Source organism: Brassica napus, chromosome C4 (assembly GCF_020379485.1).
Source record: "Brassica napus cultivar Da-Ae chromosome C4, Da-Ae, whole genome shotgun sequence".
Classification (NCBI taxonomy): domain Eukaryota; kingdom Viridiplantae; phylum Streptophyta; class Magnoliopsida; order Brassicales; family Brassicaceae; genus Brassica; species Brassica napus.
This window is the reverse complement of record NC_063447.1, coordinates 20,253,343-20,277,078: the sequence shown is the minus strand read 5'-3', so window position 1 is coordinate 20,277,078 and position 23,736 is coordinate 20,253,343. Positions and strand designations below refer to the sequence as shown.

The following is a 23,736-nucleotide window of genomic DNA, read 5'->3' as shown; positions in this document are numbered from 1 at the left end:
GTGGACTCTAAACCTATTGTTTAACAAATTGAGATATTTCACTCAATATGTTGCGATTTGACTTCTGAAGGTATTTCGCTTGGCAATACTTTTATTGTAAATTGTTTGATCGAGAAGCTTCATGCAAGTTGGGTTAATTTCATGACTTATTTACGTCGTATTCGAGGAAGGATAATGTCTTTAGAAGATATACTCATCAGGATAAAGTTTGAAGATCTAAACAAGAACCTCATGGAAAATCAATCGTTTTCCATTCAACATGGGAAGTTAAAAGTCAACACGAACACACAGTTCAAAAAAACGGGTGCTACTGATAAGAACTCGAAAAGAATTTGTAAGAAATATGGAAAACACTACTATGTTTAACACTATTTAAATTTCTATTATGTGGTTCCAGTTTGTTACTATTCCTTTATATTGCCAATTAATATTTTACTATTTAATAAAAATTTCCTTATTTACTTTTTATTTGAAATTATAGTTTGATATTGACAAAACATCTTTATTTACTTTATATTTGAAATTATAGTTTGATATTGATAAAACAGAAGCGAATCAATAACATCAATCATACCAAAAAAGTATTAAGACCGACACGAAATGTTTGTTGACCCTTTAAATTGTTTTAAGTAACATCAATAAAGAGTAAACGAGCAAACAATGTTATTTTTTATATGTGAACTTCATTATATATATATATATATATATATAGGTTGTGTAGTCATATTGACTGTAAATTTTCATAACTTCTTTGTTTTATATTCTTCTTGAGACACTTTTGTTTTAGGCCATCTCCAACCCACTCAATATTTTACTCCGAAATGGAGTGGAGAAAGGAGTGATGAAAAAAAAACTTTACTCTATTCTTGAAGTACAACATTTTGTTTTTGTTCATTATTCCATTTTACACTCCATTTTGGAGTAAAATATGAAGTGTAGTTGGAAATGTTCTTAGAAAGCTAAGTATGATGTTAAGTTGTTATATCATAACCTGTGAATTTTTAAAATGATTTTAATGTTGATGTTTAAATTATACTTGAAGTTATTACATTCATCTATATGAATAATTGGCTGTTATTCATGTACCCCTACAAATTTGATTTTTACAGTTTCATATTTTATTTTTCATAATGTATTTGTAAAATTTGAATTCAGGGGAGAGGGTTACCATAGTATAGTTATAAAGTGTCTTAATAGATTTATAACTTGTAATGGAGAATATATTTTTTATTCTAAACATTTATTGTTTGTTTTTATGTGAATCATAAACAATGGAAAGTTACCATTTTTGTCATTTACTGAAAAATTACGAATATTCATAGAAATATATATAGAGACTTTCGATGCAATGGGTATGCATACATTCCTTTTATACCCTTATATCCTTAATGTTTTACCTCCCTTTAATTTAATGGAACAATATATGTTCATAAACAATTTGCATCAATGGAGAATCATTGTCAAGGTTTTGAAAAAGTGGTACGTCGATGATTGGCAACTTAAGAAAGAAATGAAATTTATTCTATCCGATGAAATGGTTAATTGTTCAAAAATACGTTACTGGATCATTTATAAATACTAATAATTTTTTTTTTATTTCTAGGGTTACAAAATTGTTGCATCCGTCTCTAATATTTACTTGTCTTACTTTGAGAGGGTTTTAGAAGAGTCAAAATGGATTGAACTCTCAAGTTTTATTGTTAACAATGATCAGTCAAGTGTCGCAAATTTTTGGTTGACAAAGACAACAGCTCAATATCTTTCTAAACGGCAAGACCAAAGTTGAAACCACTGATCCATACTCTGAAAGTTATTTTATGAACTTCACATCATTTGACGATGTTATCAATGGAAACTTTGATAACATTTGCTCTGTAGGCAATCCAGTATACACGTTTGCTCTGTAGATAATCTTAGCCGCAACCCTTAAATCCATCAGCTGAGTAATCAATAGCCTTGTTTTTTTTATTACCCTTCTGGAGGATCAACATTCCTGAGGACCATAACTGGGAAACCAACTTTCAGGCGAAGTCTATGATTTGGAAATCCAGACACTTTAATGTTGGTTAGAAAATCTGAGCCAAGTGCTTCATCATTCACTACTTATGTATCAGTAGGATCAATACTATATACACTTAGATAAATCATTTCCTCACCTAAAAAAAAATTAAAACATAGTCAATGTTTATAACAAACGAATCTTCTTCTGAAATCAATCACAAAAAGGTGATAATATAAATTACCATCAAGCTTATCCAACATGTAATCACTGATCATGTTAACATCCTCATTGGTTGGACACAAAATAGCTCTATCTTGTTATGGCTGATTTATGCATACTCTACGGCTGAGTTATGCATGCGTTACGGCTGAGTTATAATCAAATTATGGTTGAGTTATGCATATGTTATAGCTGAGTTATGGTTACAATACGGCTTTGTTATAATCAAATGCTGAGTTATGGTTACAATACGGCTTTGTTATAACCAAGTCGACCAAAAAAACTTCTAGCAGCTCAAGATTCATCATCCAAACTTAAATAGAATTTAGAAACCAAAAGAGAAACTAAAAAGACGAGTCTATAGATTAGGAATCAAGAGACAAATCAGTCGCATAAACAACATAGATCTAAAAACTCAAAAATCTGAGACAGATCTATTGCAGTGGTTGTCTTCTTCGATCGTGGTCGGTTATAGAAGAAGCTTTCTCTCCTCCAGTGTCTTGTAAGGTGATCCGACATCCTGCTGCTCCCTCTCTCATCGGATTCGTCGTTTTGCAGAAGAAGAAAGAGTTAAAGAGAGAGAGAGAGAGATGAAGAGGCTAAGTCCCGTCAATTGTAAGAAAATTAGAGAATGATTTTTGGCCTTTAGATTTGATTTAATCAATGACCATAAATTGTGATCCTTGAAAAAGAAAGATTAACCAATAAGAAAAAAGGTGAGGATAAACAAAAAGATAATTTTCAACCCTTGGATTAAAATCAATCTACGGTCATGAAAAAGCAATATAAATTATAATTTTAGTTTTTTCAATTTCTTTTAAAAATTACTTAAATTTAAAGAATGTAGGTGTTGGGGTAAAAATCGGTTACGACGGAATCAACGTCAGAAATTTCCCGGGAAATGTCAACTTTGAAAAAGAGAGATAATGTTTTTTTTAAAAAAAAGAAGAAGAGCAGAAAAACCTAAATCGAGTTTCATATCAATTCCGAAAAGGATTCATACGATAAGTCCTCGAGAAAGGTTACTCTAGGCCTCGGAAAAATGAATCCCAAACAACGAAAAAACTATAAAGCTCTATCGCCCAACTCGCCCGTTTGGGATCAGATCGAACTTGCTCTTGTTTCATCTCGATCGTAGTCACCATTGGAACATTACGATTTAAGAACCGCAAGAACTCGTTATCTCGTATGATATTCGAATTGATTATATGAAACGGAAATGGTTATGATGCACCTCAGTACATGGATCAGAATGTTCAGATCAGTTCAACCGAGGTTCACCAATCCGATCGTACCGATCAGACTGGCCGAGCCGTGTACCGATTCGACCAGCGATCGTCCGGAAAGGAGCTAAGGCTGGAACCACGTCCAGATGACCGAACTGACCAAACCACAGACCGTCTTCCCCGACAAGCTCGCCAAGCTAAGACTGATGGTCGAGCCAGAATTAACTTTGAACGAGAGGAATCCGATTCAGACAGTAGCTTCTCTCTCTCTTGGCCCGCTTGGCTCGTACCGGGGACCGTACCGATGATCTTGCCTCCTTGTTCGAACCAATGATGGACTTTCCTCTTGCACATTTCTCTAAGGCAAGGATCTTTAAGCTGTCTGAAGACTTGGGCCACGCTGGAACACTACTTGGCCGATCCGACGTCCGGCCCGCACTGACTGTTGCGTCCTAGTCCTTACCGCCAAGGAACCAGTTGGTTCGGTTGAACCTGGACAGTAGCCAAAGGGACATCTTGACTAGTCTTCAACAGAATCCGCACCTTTGACTCATTTATCAATTCTAGTCAAAATTTATATTTCCTATGTATTGTTTTCTTCATTTTCATTAAGTATCTTTGACTACAAAACTCTATAAGTATGGAACTCCATTTCATGAATAGACATCGAATTTCCTTTTATCTTTTTGAGTCTTTACACTTTGTTCTTCGATTAGAACATCTCTTTTTTCATGGTGTGGTTAGCTCAAAGCAAACTTCTCTTTCCCGTTGGACTTGTGCGTCATATCAAGCAGCGGATCGAGATCGCCCTTTTGTTGGACCGGTGCGTCCCATCCGGCAATAGATTGGCTCGGGAATATCGAAGGCCATTCCGCAACCTTCGTGCGACCCTTCATTCCATCCAGTTCTCCATTGGAGTTCATATTAAACCCTTACCAGTCGACTGATCCTTTCCTAGGACGTATCAGGTTAACTAAACACCTTGAACTGCCTCCACTATATGAGAAAGTCGAACTTTCTTCGGAATCAACTTCGTTTCAGAAGCGCTCTTTCAATAAATCGTAAAAAGCTTAAGTCGGAAAATGGCCCAAAAGGTTCCAAAACGTGGCTAAAAGCCCACTCACGATTTTATACGAAATCAAGCCCAATCGTTATGACGGTTTATCTTTTATTATGCAGAAGAAGATAAATGTCAAGTTCGAAGGATAAATGTGAAGTTTCCAAAGATAAACACAAAGATCGAAGGAAAATGGAATATTTCCGAGAAGCGATAAACTCAACCGAAGGCAGAAAGGGAAAGAGCAAACCGCCGCTAGGAGGAGTATATAAGGACGTCGAGGTTGAAGAGGCAAGGAAACAATTCTTTTTACTCTTAGAACTCTTTGCACTTAGAAACTTTAGGCATTATTCTCGAAATGTTATGTTTCTATGACTGGCACTCGATTACAAGACGAATTTGCAAAGGCGGTTCGATCTCTTATTCTACTCTGTCAATCGAACTACGTTCGGCTTGATCCTCGAAAGGGGTACGTAGGCAGCCTTTCATAAGGTTCAGTCCGAAATCTATCAAAACCTTTTTCGTATCTTTTTCGTCTTCTGTTTTCGAGCTGCGACTCAACTAGGTTTAACGATTTAGGTTGCTAGAACTAGGTAATTCGCTGACAACTCTTGTTGCCGAAGCTTTCATAATCTCTTGTAATGATCGCAACGCTCTTACGCGGATTCGAAATAAGATCCACCTTTTCTATAAATTCATTTTGTTATCTTTTCATATTTTCCGCATTTATTTGGTCACATGTCGTTGGCTCTCGCAGAGAATCCGAGACCTCAAGGAAAGTCAGGGTTTCTTGACTTTCCTCCGATTACGGAAATCGATTGTGCGAATTTCGGTTTCCACAGTTTGGCGCTAGAAGGAGGCGGGGGGGTTACGGATTACCCTTACTAATGGCCACAAAACGCTTGATCAAAACGATATCTGGAAATATGAAATACAAATTCGCAGCACTAACTGCTCCTATGCCCAACGCTTACGCAAACGCCGTAGTTCTCAACAAAATCGAAAACCTAGTCGCGACTTTTCGCCACGAGAAGAGCACCGAAATGAGTTCGCGATTTTTCTGCCTAAACAGAAAGGGCAACGATAAATTTTATCAAACCCCGTAAGATTCGGCTAATTACCGAGCTAAAGAAGTCTCAACCCATAAGGGTTTTACCAAAAGACATTTTTCGAAAATTTTTCAGAAAAATAAAACTTGCTCTCCCCAAAACCGCGGAAAACCCTAGGTTAATCGCAGAAAAAGGAAGCACAACAAATCAGGTACATAACTCACCGCTGTACTTCTTCCGAGTATCTTTAAGAAAAACCCTAGATTACTCGTGGAAAATGGAAACACAACAAATCGGGTACACGATTCACCGATGTACTTCTTCCAAATAACTTTCAGATGAAGCCTAGACTACTCCCGGAAATTGAAGCACAGCAAATCGGGTTGTCAATCCCCCACGGCTGTACTTCTTCCGATCATCTTGCAGAGAAACAAAGTTGAATTCTATAAAATCTCTCAAAAAATAAAACGGCTGACGAAGACTAAACTAAGCAAAACGAGAGATCGTATCCCTCACTGCGAAAACGTTTTCTGAAACCTAAGATTTCGTAAGAATTCAAGTATCACTTCTATAGTAACAAATTCCGCGAGTTGTCGATGTTTGTCACCTAAATTTTACTTCGGAAAAAACTACTCCGAACTTCCACGGATCAATCCCACAGATAAGAGATAAACTTCTGATTAAGTTTGGTCGCAATAACCTCGTCACGGCTCTCATACATCCAAAAATGTAAAACATCTTTACGGAACAAATCTCGTAAAAATTATGCTCGACAACATCATGCGAAATAACCTTTGTAAAATTAAGCACGGCAACATTTTACGAAACAACTTTCGTAAAATGAAAATCCATAACATTTTGCGGAATAACTTCTTTTAAATTAAACTCGATATTATTTTTCGGAAAAACTTTCGTAAAACTAAAGTTGGCAACAGTTTACAAAACAGCTTTCGTAAAATTAAAATCGACATTATTTTACGAGACATTATTCGTAGAGTTAAACATGGTTGTATTTTATGATACAATTTTCGTAGAATAAGTTTGACAATTTTTACGAAATGACTCTCGTAAATAAAACTCAAAACTATTCGACAACCTTCGAAAATCTAACAACGATCGTAGAAAAAGACTCTCGGATATGGAAAGAGATGGAGCGAAATCCAAAAATCAAAATCCGGCCATCCGTCCTCTCCACGGTCTCACCATCCTTCCTCTCCTGCCTTGATCTATCCCAAAAACCTCATCACCCGGCGAGTCTTCCTGATCATCCTCGGCATCTCTTGATCGTCACTGGCTATTCCTAAACGCTAAAAAGTTTTCGAAGATATGCTTATTCATTTTCGTAAATCCAATGATACTAAGACTGAAACGTGGCTCACGAAAACCGCAAGATTGGCATCAGCCTAAATGCAGCCAGGAAAGCAGAAAAATCCAGGAAGAATCAATATTCTTGCTATTCGAAATGGGCAGACAGACACGAAAAGAGTAAGGGCAAATGAGCAAGCAAAACGGAGAAGAGGCAAACCCGAATCTTCGAGAGAACTAAGGTATGTCCGAATTGAAATTTTTGAAATCAGACTTGGAATTTTCGTAGGAAATTATTAGGAAATAAAAACGCTTTTGAGACCGCCATAGAACTTTAGAGAACTTAAAACCTAGGTGGATAGTCTAGCGAACTAAGTCTTAGGCGATTTTTCCTATCTCGATATATTGTTCCATAACTGTTCAACCAGATCTTGCAAACCGATCTAAAGAAACGATCGCCACGCACATTCAGGTCGCTTCTTAAAGAAAGAAAGAACTAGAGATACAAACATCGTCTTAAAACCGATTCGTTTCTAACAACTTTCTTAAAACCGACATATTCCAAGTCGTCACTACAAGAAATATCGGTATTAATAGCACCCGATAAACGCTATCATATCGTTTTCATAGCGTTTCGAAGAATGCCGTGACAGCCGCAGCTATAATAGACCCCCCCCCCCTAGCGTAGCATTTTTCGCGTGCTGTAACAATATACAGATATTATAGCGTTGGTCATGTGTTATATTATACCTATTTATAGCGATTTCTTTTCGCTATTTAAATATTTTATGTGGCACTTTACGTGTGCCATAAAATATTTTGTTATGACATTTGTTTTTTGTCATGGAATACCTTTTTGTAACTCAGTAATTTATAATGACATATTTTCAGTGCTATGAATATTGATCGCTGAAAATAAAATAAAATTGATTATTATTATTAATTTTGAGATTTAATCTGGTTTAATATTAAAAATGGGTTTACAACTGATTTCGATATATATATTAAACCGGTTTATAAATTATTTCGGTTTATATTAAAAAATTGGTTTACAACTGATTTCGGTTTATAAAGTAAACCCAATTACAAATATTGTCGATTTACAAATTAAACCGGTTTACATACAAACCGGTTTAAAAACTAAATCTAGAAAAAAAAACCTAACTCTTTCGCACCTACCTCCTCCTCCGCACTGCCTCCCCTGCTCTGCCTCCTCCGCCGCACAACATCCATCTATGTAACCCAGTTTTCCAAAAACCTAACTTTAAGCCGCTACTCTCTCCTCCTTTCATGGCTGTCATAGCCGCCATCTCCATCACTACAGAGCTACGATTTCGCCTTACCTCCTTCTCCTTTAAGCTCCTATGCCTTGTTCACCTTCTTATTCCTCTGCCTTCGTCCCTTCTCTCTGTCTCCTGATATTCTTCATCTTCTGTTTATCTTGAAACCCAGATTTCAAAACACAAACATAAAAAGATTTAAACTTTCATGGCAAATCCTTTCCATCAACTTTCTATACCAAAAACAGTGACGAAACCAGAATCAAAAGAGAGAGAGAGAGAGAGAGAGAGAGAGAGATGAAAGAGATGCGTAGGAGATATAGAGACCTGTTTCTGATTTAGGTTTTTGGGGTATCTCAGAATCTAGGAGGTGACTTGGTGGAGCCATTGCGTGATTCACCTCTTCTTCCTCTCATCCTTCGACATGGTCTTCTTCGGCTGCATCGCTGTAGTTGTCTCTCTCGTGTGGTCCCTTCCAAACAATGCCGTGAGGGTCTCAGATACAGATTCGTTTGTGGTTATTGTTTGTGGTTAAGGTGATGGTGGTGGTTGAGAGAGATTTTGTTAGAGGGATGGAGAAGAAGATGAGAGACGGAGACAAAGAAAGTGAAAGAAAAGAATCAGAGGATACGCGGGTGAGACGAGAGAGAGAAACAAACACTTCTTTTTCAATGCATTTTTGTCCATTAGATGTATCTTAATCAACGTTTGTGATTGAAATATAGTGTAATTCTAGTGCTTGCACATTATTGGTTACTTTACTTTGACCAATCATATCTTTTGTAACTATTTCTTGTTTTATTTTTGTTTTAATACACAAAACAATTAGTGGTGACTTTTAATGTACAAAAATTATTTTAAGACATAATTCAAAGAATTAGGTTTCACAATTTAAAATTTAAAAATTTAATTTTAATTTTAGCTTTAAATTTAAAATTTAAAAATTTAAATTTGTTATTGATGTTTGGGATATATGAAATGGAGTTATGGTTTATGTCTTTATGATATAGGTTAGTGTGAGGTATGTAGTTTAGGGTTAAGGGTTTAGATTTATAGCTGAGTGTATGGTTTGAGTTTTAGAATATAACTGGAGTTTAAGTTTAAAGTTTATATATAAGTTTGAAAAGATTAGATTTATGACTTTGTATGCAAGGTTTAAGTTTAGGGTTTAGGGTATTAAATTTAGGGTATAGATTTAAGATTTAGTGTTTGAGGTTTAGAATTTAAATTTGAGATTATATTTTTAAAATGATTAAATTTTGAACTTAAATTTAAGGTCGAAGCTATATTATGAAAATATTGAATTTTAAAATTTATGTTTAGGGTATAAAACATATATAGGGTTTAGGGTTGGATTTTTTTTAAAAAAAATTACAAAATACAAATGAGTTATAGAAATTGTTTTTAAAGTTTAGGGTTTTGGAGGATCGAGAAATAAAAATATCATTAACTTTATAAATATAAATGATAATCTAATTTTTAAACATAACCTTGATAATGTATATTGCAATAATATTAATAAATATAAATTATTCTAATAAAACACAAGTAAATCATAAACTAGCATGTAATTTACCATTAAATTTTTTAAACATACAAAGTCAATACATGAAAACATGAACTCAAAGCAAAAGACAGTTGACAAACTCAACAATGAGTTTGGATATTAAGTTGCAGAGACTGCAAAGCATCACAAGAATACAAAAACCAAGTTCAATTTCATAGTTTCTCTTGCTTCTCCGAACCAATGCCTCAGCAAGATTTAACAAATTACCTCCAGATACGGACAACCCTTGAGAATTTGCAGGTAAGGATCAACAACAAATCAGAACCAATGGACAAAACTTTGGCCTTTCATCATATCTGATTTCAAGTACTGTCTTGAAACTCAGTAGCCATCTTATATTGTGAGGTTTTTGGAGCCTGCACATAACTCATCATGAACATGGTTACTTGGTCCCCTCAGGAGCTGTTGCTATTCTTGGTATAAGCATCCAAATTGTTTTTAAGCATCAACTGCAGTAAACATTAACACAACATGAGGATACCATTTTGAGTTCCACAGATAACTTTACAGCCATTCTAAAATTCAATCAGGTCAGAGGAAACAGCAATACATATTAGATTGGTAGTAACACTGTGGAGAATCAGCGTATCCATCAAATCAGGTTCAACATCACGCAAAATTCTATTCTATCATTTGACAAAGAATTAGAACCTGCCTTTTCATCATCTGATTTGCAAGTTTAGCAGCAGACATGGACTTCTTAGCATCAACTACAGGAGATGGAGGGAGATGACCTCCACAAGGTGCTGGAGATTTCTCTTTATCTTTTTCTAATCTTCTACTCTCTAGTGACTTTAACCAAACTCAAGTAACCTGCAAAATGATCATTACGCAAATCAGATCACAAAAGAATATTTCCAAACTCTAAAACTAACAACAGTGAAGTAATCCTAGTAGAGCACAAGTTTTTATGCTAGCCCTGAATCAAAAGAGGACAACTTTAGTTGAAATTAGATCAAAAGAAACGATTTTGTGAAGTACATAGCAAAGACAAAAACTTTAGTCAAGTGTTCTTCATGACCAAAACAGACAAGAAATAGAGTAAAGACATAACCTATATCCATGTTTAGAAAGCTTAGTAACAAAACAGAGTGTAGAAAAAGCTTTATCCATGTTTTTTTTTTTTTTGCCTCAAGAGTGTCAAACCGAGTCTTCAATGGCAGAAGAGGATATCAACCAATACAATGAGAAGCAAAACAAAATCAAAATCAAATGACAAACAAACCGAGTCTTTACTTGTTTCAAGCTGGAAGTGCCGAATCCAGAATATGAAGACAACATGAGTAGTTGAACAAGTGACCATTTCTCTTTAACCAGAGAAACTGCAAGAGGCTCCAAGTAACTGAAAACAAGATGCTTCATCAATCAAACACTGCACAATCCTTGATGTATTCCATTCCCACCTGACACAACACAATTAACTGTAATAAAGAACAAAACTTCCAATTGAAAAATCCGAGTGTACTCACCACTCAGTCTGATACAGGGAAGGACACATATCCATCTTAAACAAACTCGAAATCGAGTTTCTCCTACTCTCCAAAAGCGCAAATGAGGACGCAGATTCATAAGCAATCCTTCGCCACTGTGCGTCGCCGATCTCGCCGTCCTCACCGCTAAGCCTCACGTTTACAGTCTTCCATCTCAGAGGTAGCAAGATAAGCTCCCTTGTGAACTTATATCCTCTTCTGCCATTGAAGACTAGCAGGTCTTCTTCCCCTCCAACATCTAAGGTTTCGCAGAAGCAGAGAGAACATATAGGGTTTGGGATTGTCGGAGCGTAGCTGGATTGAGAACGGAAGAGGTGGGGAAACTCGCCGGAGTTGTGCCGAATCTGGGTTTGAGATCATCGAGTTGAAAAGAATTGATTTTTTTTCTAGACATGAATGAACGAAAATTTGTTGTCTAGAGGAAGAAATGACTTATCAAAAAAAGAAATTCCCAAAAACAAAAAGTTTTGGTGTCAAAAATCAAAATTTCCGTAAGTGTTGGCGGTTTAAAGTGTTACCAAAAAAAAAGTGTGTACTAAAATGGGTTTTTGACTTCCCGCTTAGTGAGAATACTGCATAGCGTTGATTTAATGCTACGATAGAGTTGCAATCCGACTTTTGACCTTTTTAGTAGCAGTTGGTGAATTCGTGCTACCGTGAACTGCTACCAATATTCATATTTCTTGTAGTGCGTCAACCTGAAAACAACCAAATCATAGTCCCAGCGTCGTCTTTAAATCAACCCAGATTATCGATCATTCCAATCCTCGGAAGACGAAACGTACACAACCCTTCAAAATATCGGTTCAACCGTTTTCTTTCGTAAAAAAAAGGAGTAGGTACGTATACTATACTCGTATACTCCCAAACTTCAAAAAATTTTGCCTCGTCATCAAGAAAACACTTTCGTCAAAGCAAACTCTCGCAGAAATAGGCAGAAAAACAATTAGGCAATACGATGCCACACTAAAATCGTCCCAAAAAGGCAAACGACAATCTAAAATTCGTCTAAAAGCTAGCAACATATCCAGATGATCATGAACATAATCTCAAAGACTATACAACATTTCTTGTTGCAGTCATGCGTATAGAAAACATGTACCAATATCAAACTGTAACTCGACGATTAGCCAAAGTCTTGAAGCCCTTTCCGGCTTTATAAAGCCAGTTTCGTATAAAAATAAAAAATTATACGAGAAATCTACACACATCATAGCATTTAATTCAGTTTCCGTTAAATCAAGTGAGTCACGGAAAAGCATCGAAAACATTTGCGACAAAGAAAAATAGGAATAAAAGTAGCAGAGAGCACAACAAAGGGATCACTTTCTTCCCGATCATTGGCTAGATCTACCGCTGGTTGACCAATTCGTTCCAGAAACGAATATGTCATGAGAATCCTCTCAAAAGCCTATGAAAAACGTTATGCGACTAGATCGTAGAGAAATAAACTTCGGTAACACTCCATGAGTAACTCCAAGCAACTTTCAAAAAAGATTGAAATCAAAGCAGAAACGTTTCTCGTAAAACCCGCAGAAACAACGCTACTTTGACATGTGTATACATATCACTGATTTACAACCTTCGTAAAACCAGTCGCCCATTACTTACGCGAAAAATTCTTCGTACAATCAGATCAATTCATACGAAGAAACTTTTAAAAGTAAACATAACAGGTTTTACGAAGAAGTATTTTTCGTATAGCAAATACAAAGCTGTAAGATCTGACTTTGGATGATCAATCAAAACTTTATATCTTCGCATTACGATCTAATAGAGTTCATTTTTTAGCCCTGCGGCTCGCTGGCTTCTGCCTTTCGTTCCCCTCGGTCACATCCGAGCAGGCAATCATCCCACAACTGACTTTACACTGGTTCTGTATCAAACCTCTTAGGACAAAAACGAATCAATTTTCATAAGACTATAGGTAACATTATACGAAACATTCATCGTATAACTGAAACCTAAAGCGGAGAATCGTTTTCTATGAATATCGGGCATCTTAACACGGATAACCCCGGTATACTTGGCCCATCAATCTCGACAAGCGCTCTCTGACCCTCGGTCAATTACGCCTTCCAGTAAAAGTCTGAACCAGAATTCAGCATCCCCTTTAAGGACAATCGTAAACTAACATGACCTTCATGTTAACACGAAAGTACCATGGTCTAATCCTTGACCTACAACATCGTTGGCTACCTTAATGAACATATCCTTCACGCCAAGCTAATGTATTTGAGAAACCATCGCTCCATCACTTAACGGCTAAACGACAATCTGCGATTTGTCTAAAAACGTCATGTGACTATTAAGAAAATAATTATCGTATAACCCATAGTCGAAAATCACATGATAAATTCTTCGTAACAAAACTCAGTCCTAACAACCAAGATTCGCGGAAAACTTAAAATTTTCGACAATCGACCAAGTTCAATATGTTCCACAATTCACTTTAAGCCCGCTACGTTTTACCCATAACACGCGGCATGTAAGGAAAAATTCGTAACAAAGCTCCTAGAGCTATACGAAACATCCTCAAAAATGCACGAAATAGATCTCGGAAGGCCAACACTTCACAAAACACTATGAAGGAAAACGCTTCTTCCCATGGACAAATTTACGAGACCCCTCGGTCCTAATTCCTCGTTCGCAAATCAAACTATTAGCATCCAAATAGCAACAACAGTTTTGGCTGCGAACATCCGCAGACAAACTAAAAATGTTTCTCCGACGTAGGGTTAAGACAAAAATCTTGCAACACCGCGAAACATCTTCAAGCCGGAAAATTTCAACCACGAAACGTGGCATGCAAAAGAAAAACCAATATTCAGCATCGGAGACGTCGCAGATGCTTGAAGAATAAGTTTTTCTCGACAAAAATACCTTCCTAGATAAAAACACCTTCTTGGAAGACCAAACAATCATACGCACTAACATCTTCTCAAACACGTATTCTTCGTGGAGACTCAAAAATGGTAATATCTACCATTATGTTCGTTGTTGATCACAACAAACTCTTAACGACCTAAACAGACTTAGCCATCTCATAGAGATAGCTCTCAGACATCCGACACAAGGATAATAGCGCTATAAAAGAAATCCAAAATTTTGGTCAGCACTTGCAGGAGACTTAGAAATTGTCCTTGGAGAGATGCTCGGTTCCAACCATACAAGTCGTATAAGCCGAGAACCTATTGCGGACTTTAAATTGGTATGGAATCAGGTTGAAACTGTAACGGGATACGTAAGCCAAATTAGTCATTTCACACCCTAAAAACAGAAGTAAGCCTAGGTCTTGCCCTAAACCCAACACACTGGTCTGTAACTTCTCTAGGCATGATATCGAAAGATACGAGATCCCAAAATATGTCTCTTCGTCTGTGTACGAGATCCTAAAACCAAAAGTAAGCCTAGGTCTTGCCCTAAACCCAACACACTGGTATGTAACTTCTCTAGGCATGATATCGAAAGATATGAGATCCCAAAATATGTCTCTTCGTCTGTGTTCCAACGTTCATGAAATTCCGAAAAGCAAAATTTTTGAACATTCTCGTCTAAGACGAACATATAATATAATGATCTATCAAAGAGTTAGAATATGAGATGACAACTCATAAACTTCCCTATACATTCATATGAATATAAACATGCTCTTAAAACGCTAAACTCAATTCATTAAAACAGCCAGCAAAGCTAGTCTTGAGGCCCGCAAAGGTCCAATATAAAATCTCATCGGCAGTAACATGCCTGATAACCTCTACACAACATATAAACTGGACCGTAAAGGTCTCACTGGAAAACAGGTCTTAAGAATCTTAACTCCCGGATGAACTACGAAAGGCTTGATCCCTTCAACAAGGGTACGTTGGCAGCCTTCACAAGGTGCAGCCTTAATCTTATCGCACTCCACTTTTAGTAGAGTGAGCAGACCACTTCCAACCATTAACTCCACCTAACTTACCTGACCTGCCTAACCGCTCGCAAGAACATCGCAAAAATTCTAGCGAGCTGAGGGTCTAACTGTTGGGGTCAAAATCGTTTACGACGGAATAAACGTCAGAAATTTCCCAGGATATGTCCTCTTTGAAAAAGAGAGATAATTTTTTTTAAAAAAGAAGAAGAGCGGGATTACAGAAAGGATTCATACGATAAGTCCTCGAGAAAGGTTACTCTAGGCCTCGGACAAACGAATCCAAACAACAAAAAACTATAAAGCTCTATCACCCAACTCGCCCGTTCGGCGAGTTAGAACGAACGCACCGTCAAACTCGTCGTAAGGGCGAGTTGGACCAAATGCACCGTCCAACTCGCCGAACGGGTGAGTTGGACCAAACGCACCGTCCAACTTGCCGAACGGGAGAGTTGGACCAAACGCACCGTCCAACTCGCCGAACGGGCGAGTTGGAGCGAGCGAACCGTCCAACTCGCCCATTCGGCGAGTTGGATCAACTAATCCATCTTCGTCCCGTCCTCGTAGCTACCTCCTTCGAGATCAGATCGAACTTGCTCTTGTTTCATCTCGATCGTAGTCATCATTGGAACTTTACGATTTAAAAACTGAAGAACTTGTTATCTCGTATGAAATTTGAATTGATCGTATGAAACGGAAACGGTTAACTAAACACCTTGAACTGCCTCCACTATACGAGAAAGTCGAACTTTCTTCAGAATCGATGTCGTTTCAGAAGCGGTCTTTCAATAAATCGTAAAAACGCTTAAGTCGAAAAATGGCCCGAAAGGTTCCAGAACGCGGCTAAAAGCCCACTCACGATTTTATACGAAATCAAGCCTAATAATAATGATGGTTTATCTTTTATTGTGCAGGAGAAGATAAATGTCAAGTTCGGAGGATAAATGTGAAGTTTCCAAAGATAAACACAAAGATTGAAGGAAAATGGAATATTTCCGCGAAGCGATAAACTCGACCAAGGGCATAAAAGGAAAGAGAAAACCGCCTCTAGGAGGAGTATGTAAGGACGTCGAGGTTGAAGAGGCAAGGAAACAATTCATTTTACTCTTAGAACTCTTTGAAGTTAGAAACTTTAGGCATTATTCTCGACATGTTTTGTTTTTATGATTGGCACTCGATTACTAGATGAATTTGCAAAGGTGGTTCGATCTCTTGTTCTACTATTTCTATCAACTTACGTTCGGCTTGATCCTCGAAAGGGGTACGTAGGCAGCCTGTCATAAGGTTCAGTTCGAAATCAACCAAAACCTTTTTTGTATCTTTTTCGTCTTCTGTTATCGAGCTGCGACTCAACTAGGTTTTAGGTTGCTAGAACTAGGTAATTTGCTGACATCTCTTGCGGCCAAAGATTTTATAATCTCTTGTAATGATCGCAACGCTCTTACGCGGATTCGAAATAAGATCTACCTTTTATATAAATTCGTTTTGTTATCTTTTCATATTTTCTGCATTTTTTTGGTCACTTGTCGTTGGCTCTCGCAGAGAATCCGGAACCTTAGGAAAAGTTAGAGTTTCTTGACTTTCCTCCGATTACGGAAATCGACAGTGCGAATTTTAGTTTCCACAACTGGTTTAAATCAAAATTTAAAATGAAATTTAAAAATTAAAGATTAATTTTTTTTTTAAAATGATTAAAATTTGATTTTAACTCTAAACTATAAACATAAACTTTAAACCTAAACCTTAAACTTTAAAGAATAATAAGTATCATATTTAATGTTCAAAGATAAACTTTATAATTCTATAGTTTTGGATTTGAGGTTTAGATTTAAGAAAAGATTAAAGTTAGAGTCTTGTAAGTAAGAATTGTATAAGTGATTGTAAGAGAACATATATCTCAAGATCAAGTTAAAGTCTCACTTGAAAATTCAAGAAACTATACACATTCAGTTGATTTATATTCACTTTATATTGATAAGATGATCTTTAATATAACTTTTTAAAGTACTTGAATTCAATTTTCCGATTTTAGGGTATGTTTGAGGTATGGCTGAGTTATATAAACGATACGGCTGAGTTATCTAAACGACATGACTGAGTTATATAAACATTTTCTGATTTTAGGGTATGTTTGAGGTATGGCTGAGTTATATAAACGACAAGGCTGAGATATATAAACGACAAGGCTGAGTTGTGTAAACATAGCATAAGTCAAATGAAAAATACATGGGTGAGTTATTCTTACATAGAAAACCAAAAATACAGGTTTTCTGCACCATTTCGGTGATAACTCCTCCATGTCTCCAAGCTTCATTGAACTCCTCTGTGTCGTCTCTGCTGACTCCGTCACTTCTTTCCGTCTCCCCCATTCTCTTACTGTTCAATCTTCTCTTTCACTCAGATCTGGAAAAAAATTTAGATTATCCAAATATGAGTATCAAATCACAAACAAACTTCAATGAAAACAACCCACAACTGCCAACTTGGATGTTTTTTGGAATGTATTTTCCTTTTCTCCTCAGAATGCACACTTCTTATAGGTAGGTTTTCGGAGATTGACGGGAAGTAACTTAGCCACAACTGCATATATAAACCACTTGTAAAAGAAAAGTAACTCAGCCACAACATATATTAAAACTCAGCCACAAACTCGAAAAACTCAGGAGAGAAGATGATTTTGGGCGAGTGCAGCAAAGAGGATTTCGTAGAAACGCTTGCGGAGCAGACGATTTCGCGAAGACTTTATCGGAGAAGAAGATTTCGTGAAGACTTTATTGGAGAAAACAGTTCGAGAATTTCAGATGATAAACAACAATATCGACTCAAAAGATTAGGGTTTAAGCGACGAATGATGAAACTTGTGGGGTTCTTTTTTCAACACAGGAAGTTTAGTTAGAAAGACGATTCATTGTCTTCCTTCTCTTTTGATCAGAATAATTGCAGTTATAATGACATGGCTACAGTAATTATGACATGAATTTATGGTTTAAAAATAATCTCAATTAAATAAAACTAACCAAGAGTCTTAATTGTAATTAACTAGGAGTCTACAAATATTCTAGTAATTTTTAAAAAATATATGTTATTCTAGTCATATCCCAATTTTTCCTTAACATTCTAGTAATTTTTTCTTAGTAATATGAATCTTTGAAAGATATTCTATGCTGTCTGAATATTATATCTATATATATACATAAATGTTTGCCTCTCTCATGTGCTGCCACCTAGGATCCAGGTCAGAAAGTCGTTCAACCTGCTGCTGACACGTGGATCTCTTAGAAAAATACAAAACCAAACAAGAGGTAAGAGAAAAACAAGGCGATGCAGACGGCGATTTAGGGTTTTCGATGGTTTCTCGTTGATGGGACCCGAGCATTATCATAGGGATTTCGATCGGTGCAGACAGATATCATGGTGATTGGAAATGGGGCTCTCTTTCGAGGTTTTTGGGGTTCGATATGGGTGTCAACAGAGGGATCTTTGGAGGAATAAGGAAAGTTTCGATTCGGCTCTACTGGAATTCGATTTCGAATGTAGTCAATGTCGAATCACGAATATACAAAGGTAGTATCTCTGGAATTGAAATGTTTACCTCTCTCATGTGCTGCCACCTAGGATCCAGGTCAGAAAGTCGTTCAACCTGCTGCTGACACGTGGATTTCTTAGAAAAATACAAAACCAAACAAGAGGCAAGAGAAAAACAAGGCGATGCAGACGGCGATTTAGGGTTTTCGATGGTTTCTCGTCGATGGGACCCGAGCATTATCATAGGGATTTCGATCGGTGCAGACAGATATCATGGTGATTGGAAATGGGGCTCTCTTTCGAGGTTTTTGGGGTTCGATATGGGTGTCAACAGAGGGATCTTTGGAGGAATAAGGAAAGTTTCGATTCGGCTCTACTGGAATTCGATTTCGAATGTAGTCAATGTCGAATCACCAATATACAAAGGTAGTATCTCTGGAATTGAAGTTTTAATGGTTCTTTTCTTTGTCATTGAGATTCGGAGACACAATCAAAGATTGGGTTTTCTTGGGGTTTGGCAATTACGGTATCTGGGCATTTCGGAAAGGCGACGTAATCTTGGGATCGAGAACGAAAGATACAATCTGCTGAGATATCGTTTCATGTGGGAAAATGTTTTGGGTGAAAAAAAAGAAAAATGGTGGCAATATATAAGGATGTTAGGATCGACTATCTTTTGTATCATTCTTCCAAGCGTCTCATCTTCTACTTTCATTCTATTTTGGGTGAAAAAAGGGAAAAATGGTGAACAAGTGGAGAAGGTGGAGACTAGCAAGATGGTAACTAGTCTGGACAAGACTGAGGAAGTGATGGGTCATGGAGTTGGCGATGCTGTCACAGAAACTATGGAGTTTAATGGAACTGAGACAGATGTGGAGGGTAAGGAAGAGGCTAAGGCTGATGAGGATGAATTTCAGGCACTCACAGATGGGGAGGTGGAAACGGTCCAAGTGGATACGAGGGAACCTAAGAACGTGGAGAATGAGCAGGGGGGGATTGGTGATCAGAGTGTTCAAGCAGAGGATGATGAGAAGAAGAAAGGAGCACGTAAGGCGTTGTTCAAGAAAACAACGGCGATCACAATGGGGACTTCTAAGATGAGGTTTGTTCAGGCAGTGCTTTCACCACGGAAGAATGCTCATGCTAAGCCAGGCAAGAGACATGGAGGAGGAGATGGAGCAAGACAGACAGAGGATAAGGGCCCCTTAAACCCTAAACCTTCCTCTTCCAAACCGTGGATCAAATCTCAAGAAGTACTGTGGTCTGATAAGTGGTGGGGTTGGGGAGTTTTTCATTATTTTTTATCAATAAGCTCTATGAGCATTTCTTTGTTGTTGGGAATTGGGGTTTTATGGCATTGTTTTGGCCGATGGGTTTATGTTTTCCTAGTGCTTTTGGTTCTGGTCTTATGTTGGAATAAACTTGGTGCTTTTATTGCTTCTACTATCTCTTCTCGGTCATGGCTGATAGGGACTGTGAGTCTTTTCGTAATGTATTGGTTTATCTGGACGTTGCGGTTTTGGTTTTGGGATGTTTCTCACACTACAAGAAAACAGCGGCATACTGAGGGAAAAAATCGTCGGTATGTCGTCGGAATAACGCTATTCCGACGACATACCGACGAAAAAAGTCCTCGGAAATAACTTCTCGGAAATTCATCTTTCCTCGGAAATCCCTCGGAAATTTCCGACGGAATTCCGAGGAAATGAAAGTCCTCGGAATATTCCGAGGACTTTTTTCGTCGGAAATTCCTCGGAATATTCCGAGGAATATGTCGTCGGAATATTCCGAGGGATACACTTCCTCGGAATATTTCCAAAATTCAAAAAAAAATTATAAATTTATTTTTTTTAACTGAAATTCAAAAATATAAAATTAAAATTGAAATAGAAAACATATTTAAAATACAAAAAATAATAAAATAGTTTTTATAAATAAAAAATTTTTTATAAATACAAAATTAGTTTTAATAAATATAAATATTTTTATAAATATGAAATCATCTTTTTATAAATACAAAATAGTTTTTATAAATACAAAAAATAATAAAATAGTGTTTATAAATAAAAAAAAATGTTTTATAAATACAAAATTAGTTTTAATAAATATAAATATTTTTATAGATATGATATCATCTTTTTATAAATACAAAATAGTATTTATAAATACAAAAAATAATCAAATAGTGTTTATAAATCAAAAAATGTTTTATAAATACAAAATTAATTTTAAAATATGAAATCATCTTTTATAAATCCAAAAAACGAATTTATATACAAAGAACATTTTGTATATTTAAAAATAGTTTTTATAAATACAAAAATAAAAAAAATAGTGTTTATAAATCAAAAAAATGTTTTATAAATACAAAATTAGTTTTAATAAATATAAATATTTTTATAAATATGAAATCATCTTTTATAAATCCAAAAATCGAATTTATATACAAAAACGTTTTGTAAAATCGAATTTATATAAACGTTTTGTAAATACAAAAATAATAAACAATTTATAAAAAAGTTCTAAATCAATTCAACACAACCAAATCACAATTCTAAACCTATTACACAACAAATCACAATCCTACCCAATCACCCTAACAAAAATCTATCAAAAAACTTCTAAAATCATCAAATCTACTTAAAAACCTAACAAATAGGACCTAAGAGAGTGAGATAAGGTCCTTACATGATTTGTAAAGGAATGGAAAGGATTCGCCGGAGAGATCGTCGCGAGAGAAGGTGGAGAACGCCGGAAGGAGAGAGAGATCGCCGGAGAGGAAGAAGAGAGAAATGGGGAAGAAGAGAGAAATGGGGAAGAAGATGCGGTTCGAGTTTATAAAACCTTGGGTCTGACGGATATTTTCCGTCGGAATTCCCTCAGTATTTTCAATTTCAATTTTCGCGAAATATTTGGCGGCTTGTTTGCTCGGTTAAATGAAAATATTCCGAGGAAATTCTGACGGCCACTTAAATATCCGTCGGAATTTCCTCGGAATATTTTCATTAATTCGAGGAAAAAGAATATCCTGTGCATGTATTTCTATTAATTTATATTGTTCCTCGGAATTTCCTCGGAATATTCCGAGGAAATACCGAGGAACTAGTGTTTGGGGTTTCAAAACATCAATTTTGTTTGCCGTATTTCATTTCTTATACAATTGTAATGCATACCATTGAAGATTCTTTGTATAGATGAGCATAAACCATGAAATAACAAATTTCAAAACGAATTGTAAGTATTCCCTTTACCGTTCATTAAAGTGTAAAAGTGTTTCTCTTATGTTGTGGGGATTTCGTTCATACAATCGGAAAAGTGTTTATTATAGGGTAATGAACAAATTTTTGACTTCATAATGAACGTAAGACACTTAATAAGGGTTATATAGGTGTTATTCAAACCGCAAAACGTTGTTTTCGGTTTAAAAACCCTATTTCCTCGGAATTTCCTCGGAATATTCCGAGGGAATTCCGAGGAAACCCTTTTCTTCCTCAGAATTCCGTCGAAATATTCCGAGGAAATTCCGAGGAACTAGTGTTTGGGGTTTCAAAACGTCAATTTTTTTTTAAACGGATCGATCGATGGATATATGTCCAAAAACGCATCGATCAATCACTAAGATGGACCAAAGCGAAACAATGTGATCGATCGATGAGATTATCCCATCGATCGATCGAGGATATCAAGTGTTCCTCGGAATTTCCTCGGAATATTCCGAGGAAATTCTGAGGAACTAGTGTTTAGGGTTTCAAAATCTCGAATGTTTTTTTATAAACGAATCGATCGATGTATTTATGTCCAAAAACGCATCGATCGATCACTAAGATGGACCAAAGCGTAACAATGTGATCGATCGATGAGATTATCCCATCGATCGATCAAGGATATCAAGTGTTCCTCGGAATTTCCTCGGAATATTCCGAGGAGATTCTGAGGAACTAGTGTTTGGGGTTTCAAAATCTCGAATGTTTTTTTATAAACGGATCGATCAATGTATTTATGTCCAAAAACGCATCGATCGATCACTAAGATGGACCAAAGCGTAACAATGTGATCGATCGATGGGTATATGTCCAAAAACGCATCGATCGATCAATAGTTCGTCGGAATTTCCTCGGAATATTCCGACGGATTGATGTTTCCTCGGAATTCCGTCGGTATATTCCTAGGAAATTCCGAGGAAACCCAAAATCCTCGGGAAATTCCGAGGATTTCATTTTCCGTCGGAATGTCCGTCAGAATACCGATGTTTTCTTGTAGTGTCAGGTCTTTGGGATACCAAAAATAGGTTATGGAAAGAGCGGACAGATGAGGTCTTTGGTCTCATCAAACCGAAGACTACCATATCAAGCATTAGTTGAATTTGGCGTGGGAGTTCAGCAGCGGGTAATTGGACATAAAGGTTTCTCTGGATTTAGATATGGAGCTCAAAAGTGTGTACTTGGAAATATGATTTTGTTATGGCTGAGAAATTGGGATAACGAAATTATCACGTATTATGCTTGTGTATACAAAGAATCACGTTTAATGGTTTTTATGTGTTGGTGCAATACTTTATTTCTCATGATGTGGACCAGGAGCTTTATAATTTGCTTAAATTATAACTGTCTACTGATACTATTCTTACGTGATAGAGGTATTACGGAGGTAAATTGGTGTTGGGGATTTCGAGATGGTTTAATGAGATGGGTGGAGATTAGGAACTTGGTGTTTCCTAGAGACCATGCTAATATTTTATTCCAACACGAGATGCGCAATTGTTTTGAAGAATTAATAAATTTGATGGTTTTAACATGGCAACGTGCCTATTTAATATGGGATTTGGAGAATTCAGGGTATCATTACACCCAGTTTAGGCAGCTCAAAAGAGCTTTTCTATATATTTTTTAAATGAGAGCAATAAGTTGGAATTGCCGAGGAATGGAAAGTAAGTGGGCGATAAGTTATTTAACGGAGATATGGCATAAACATAAGCCGGATTTTTTATTTTTATCGGAGACAAAGCAAGAATTTGAGTTTGTCCAGAAATTTCAAGGTCATTTCGGATTTGATAATTTGGTCACTGTGGATCCAGTGGGGCGAAGTGGTGGATTAGCGCTTTATTAC

The 23,736-nt window shown here is 36.5% G+C and overlaps 1 protein-coding gene and 1 long non-coding RNA gene across 2 annotated transcripts; one reads left to right on the top strand and one right to left on the bottom strand.

The window, feature by feature from the left end:
* Positions 1–7,835: 7,835 nt before the first annotated feature.
* On the bottom strand, positions 7,836–12,484 carry LOC125585300. Its single transcript, XR_007322217.1, has 5 exons — positions 11,175–12,484; positions 10,942–11,108; positions 10,357–10,518; positions 8,466–10,154; positions 7,836–8,298 (listed from the first exon to the last, which is right to left on the bottom strand). It is a non-coding gene; the product is annotated as an uncharacterized LOC125585300 (long non-coding RNA).
* Positions 12,485–16,810: 4,326 nt separating this feature from the next.
* On the top strand, positions 16,811–23,330 carry LOC125585876. Its single transcript, XM_048755588.1, has 3 exons — positions 16,811–18,669; positions 19,366–20,219; positions 23,265–23,330. Exons 1-3 carry the CDS (start codon positions 18,564–18,566, stop codon positions 23,328–23,330), a joined length of 1,026 nt encoding a protein of 341 aa, XP_048611545.1. The 5' UTR covers positions 16,811–18,563.
* The last annotated feature ends 406 nt before the right edge of the window (positions 23,331–23,736 follow it).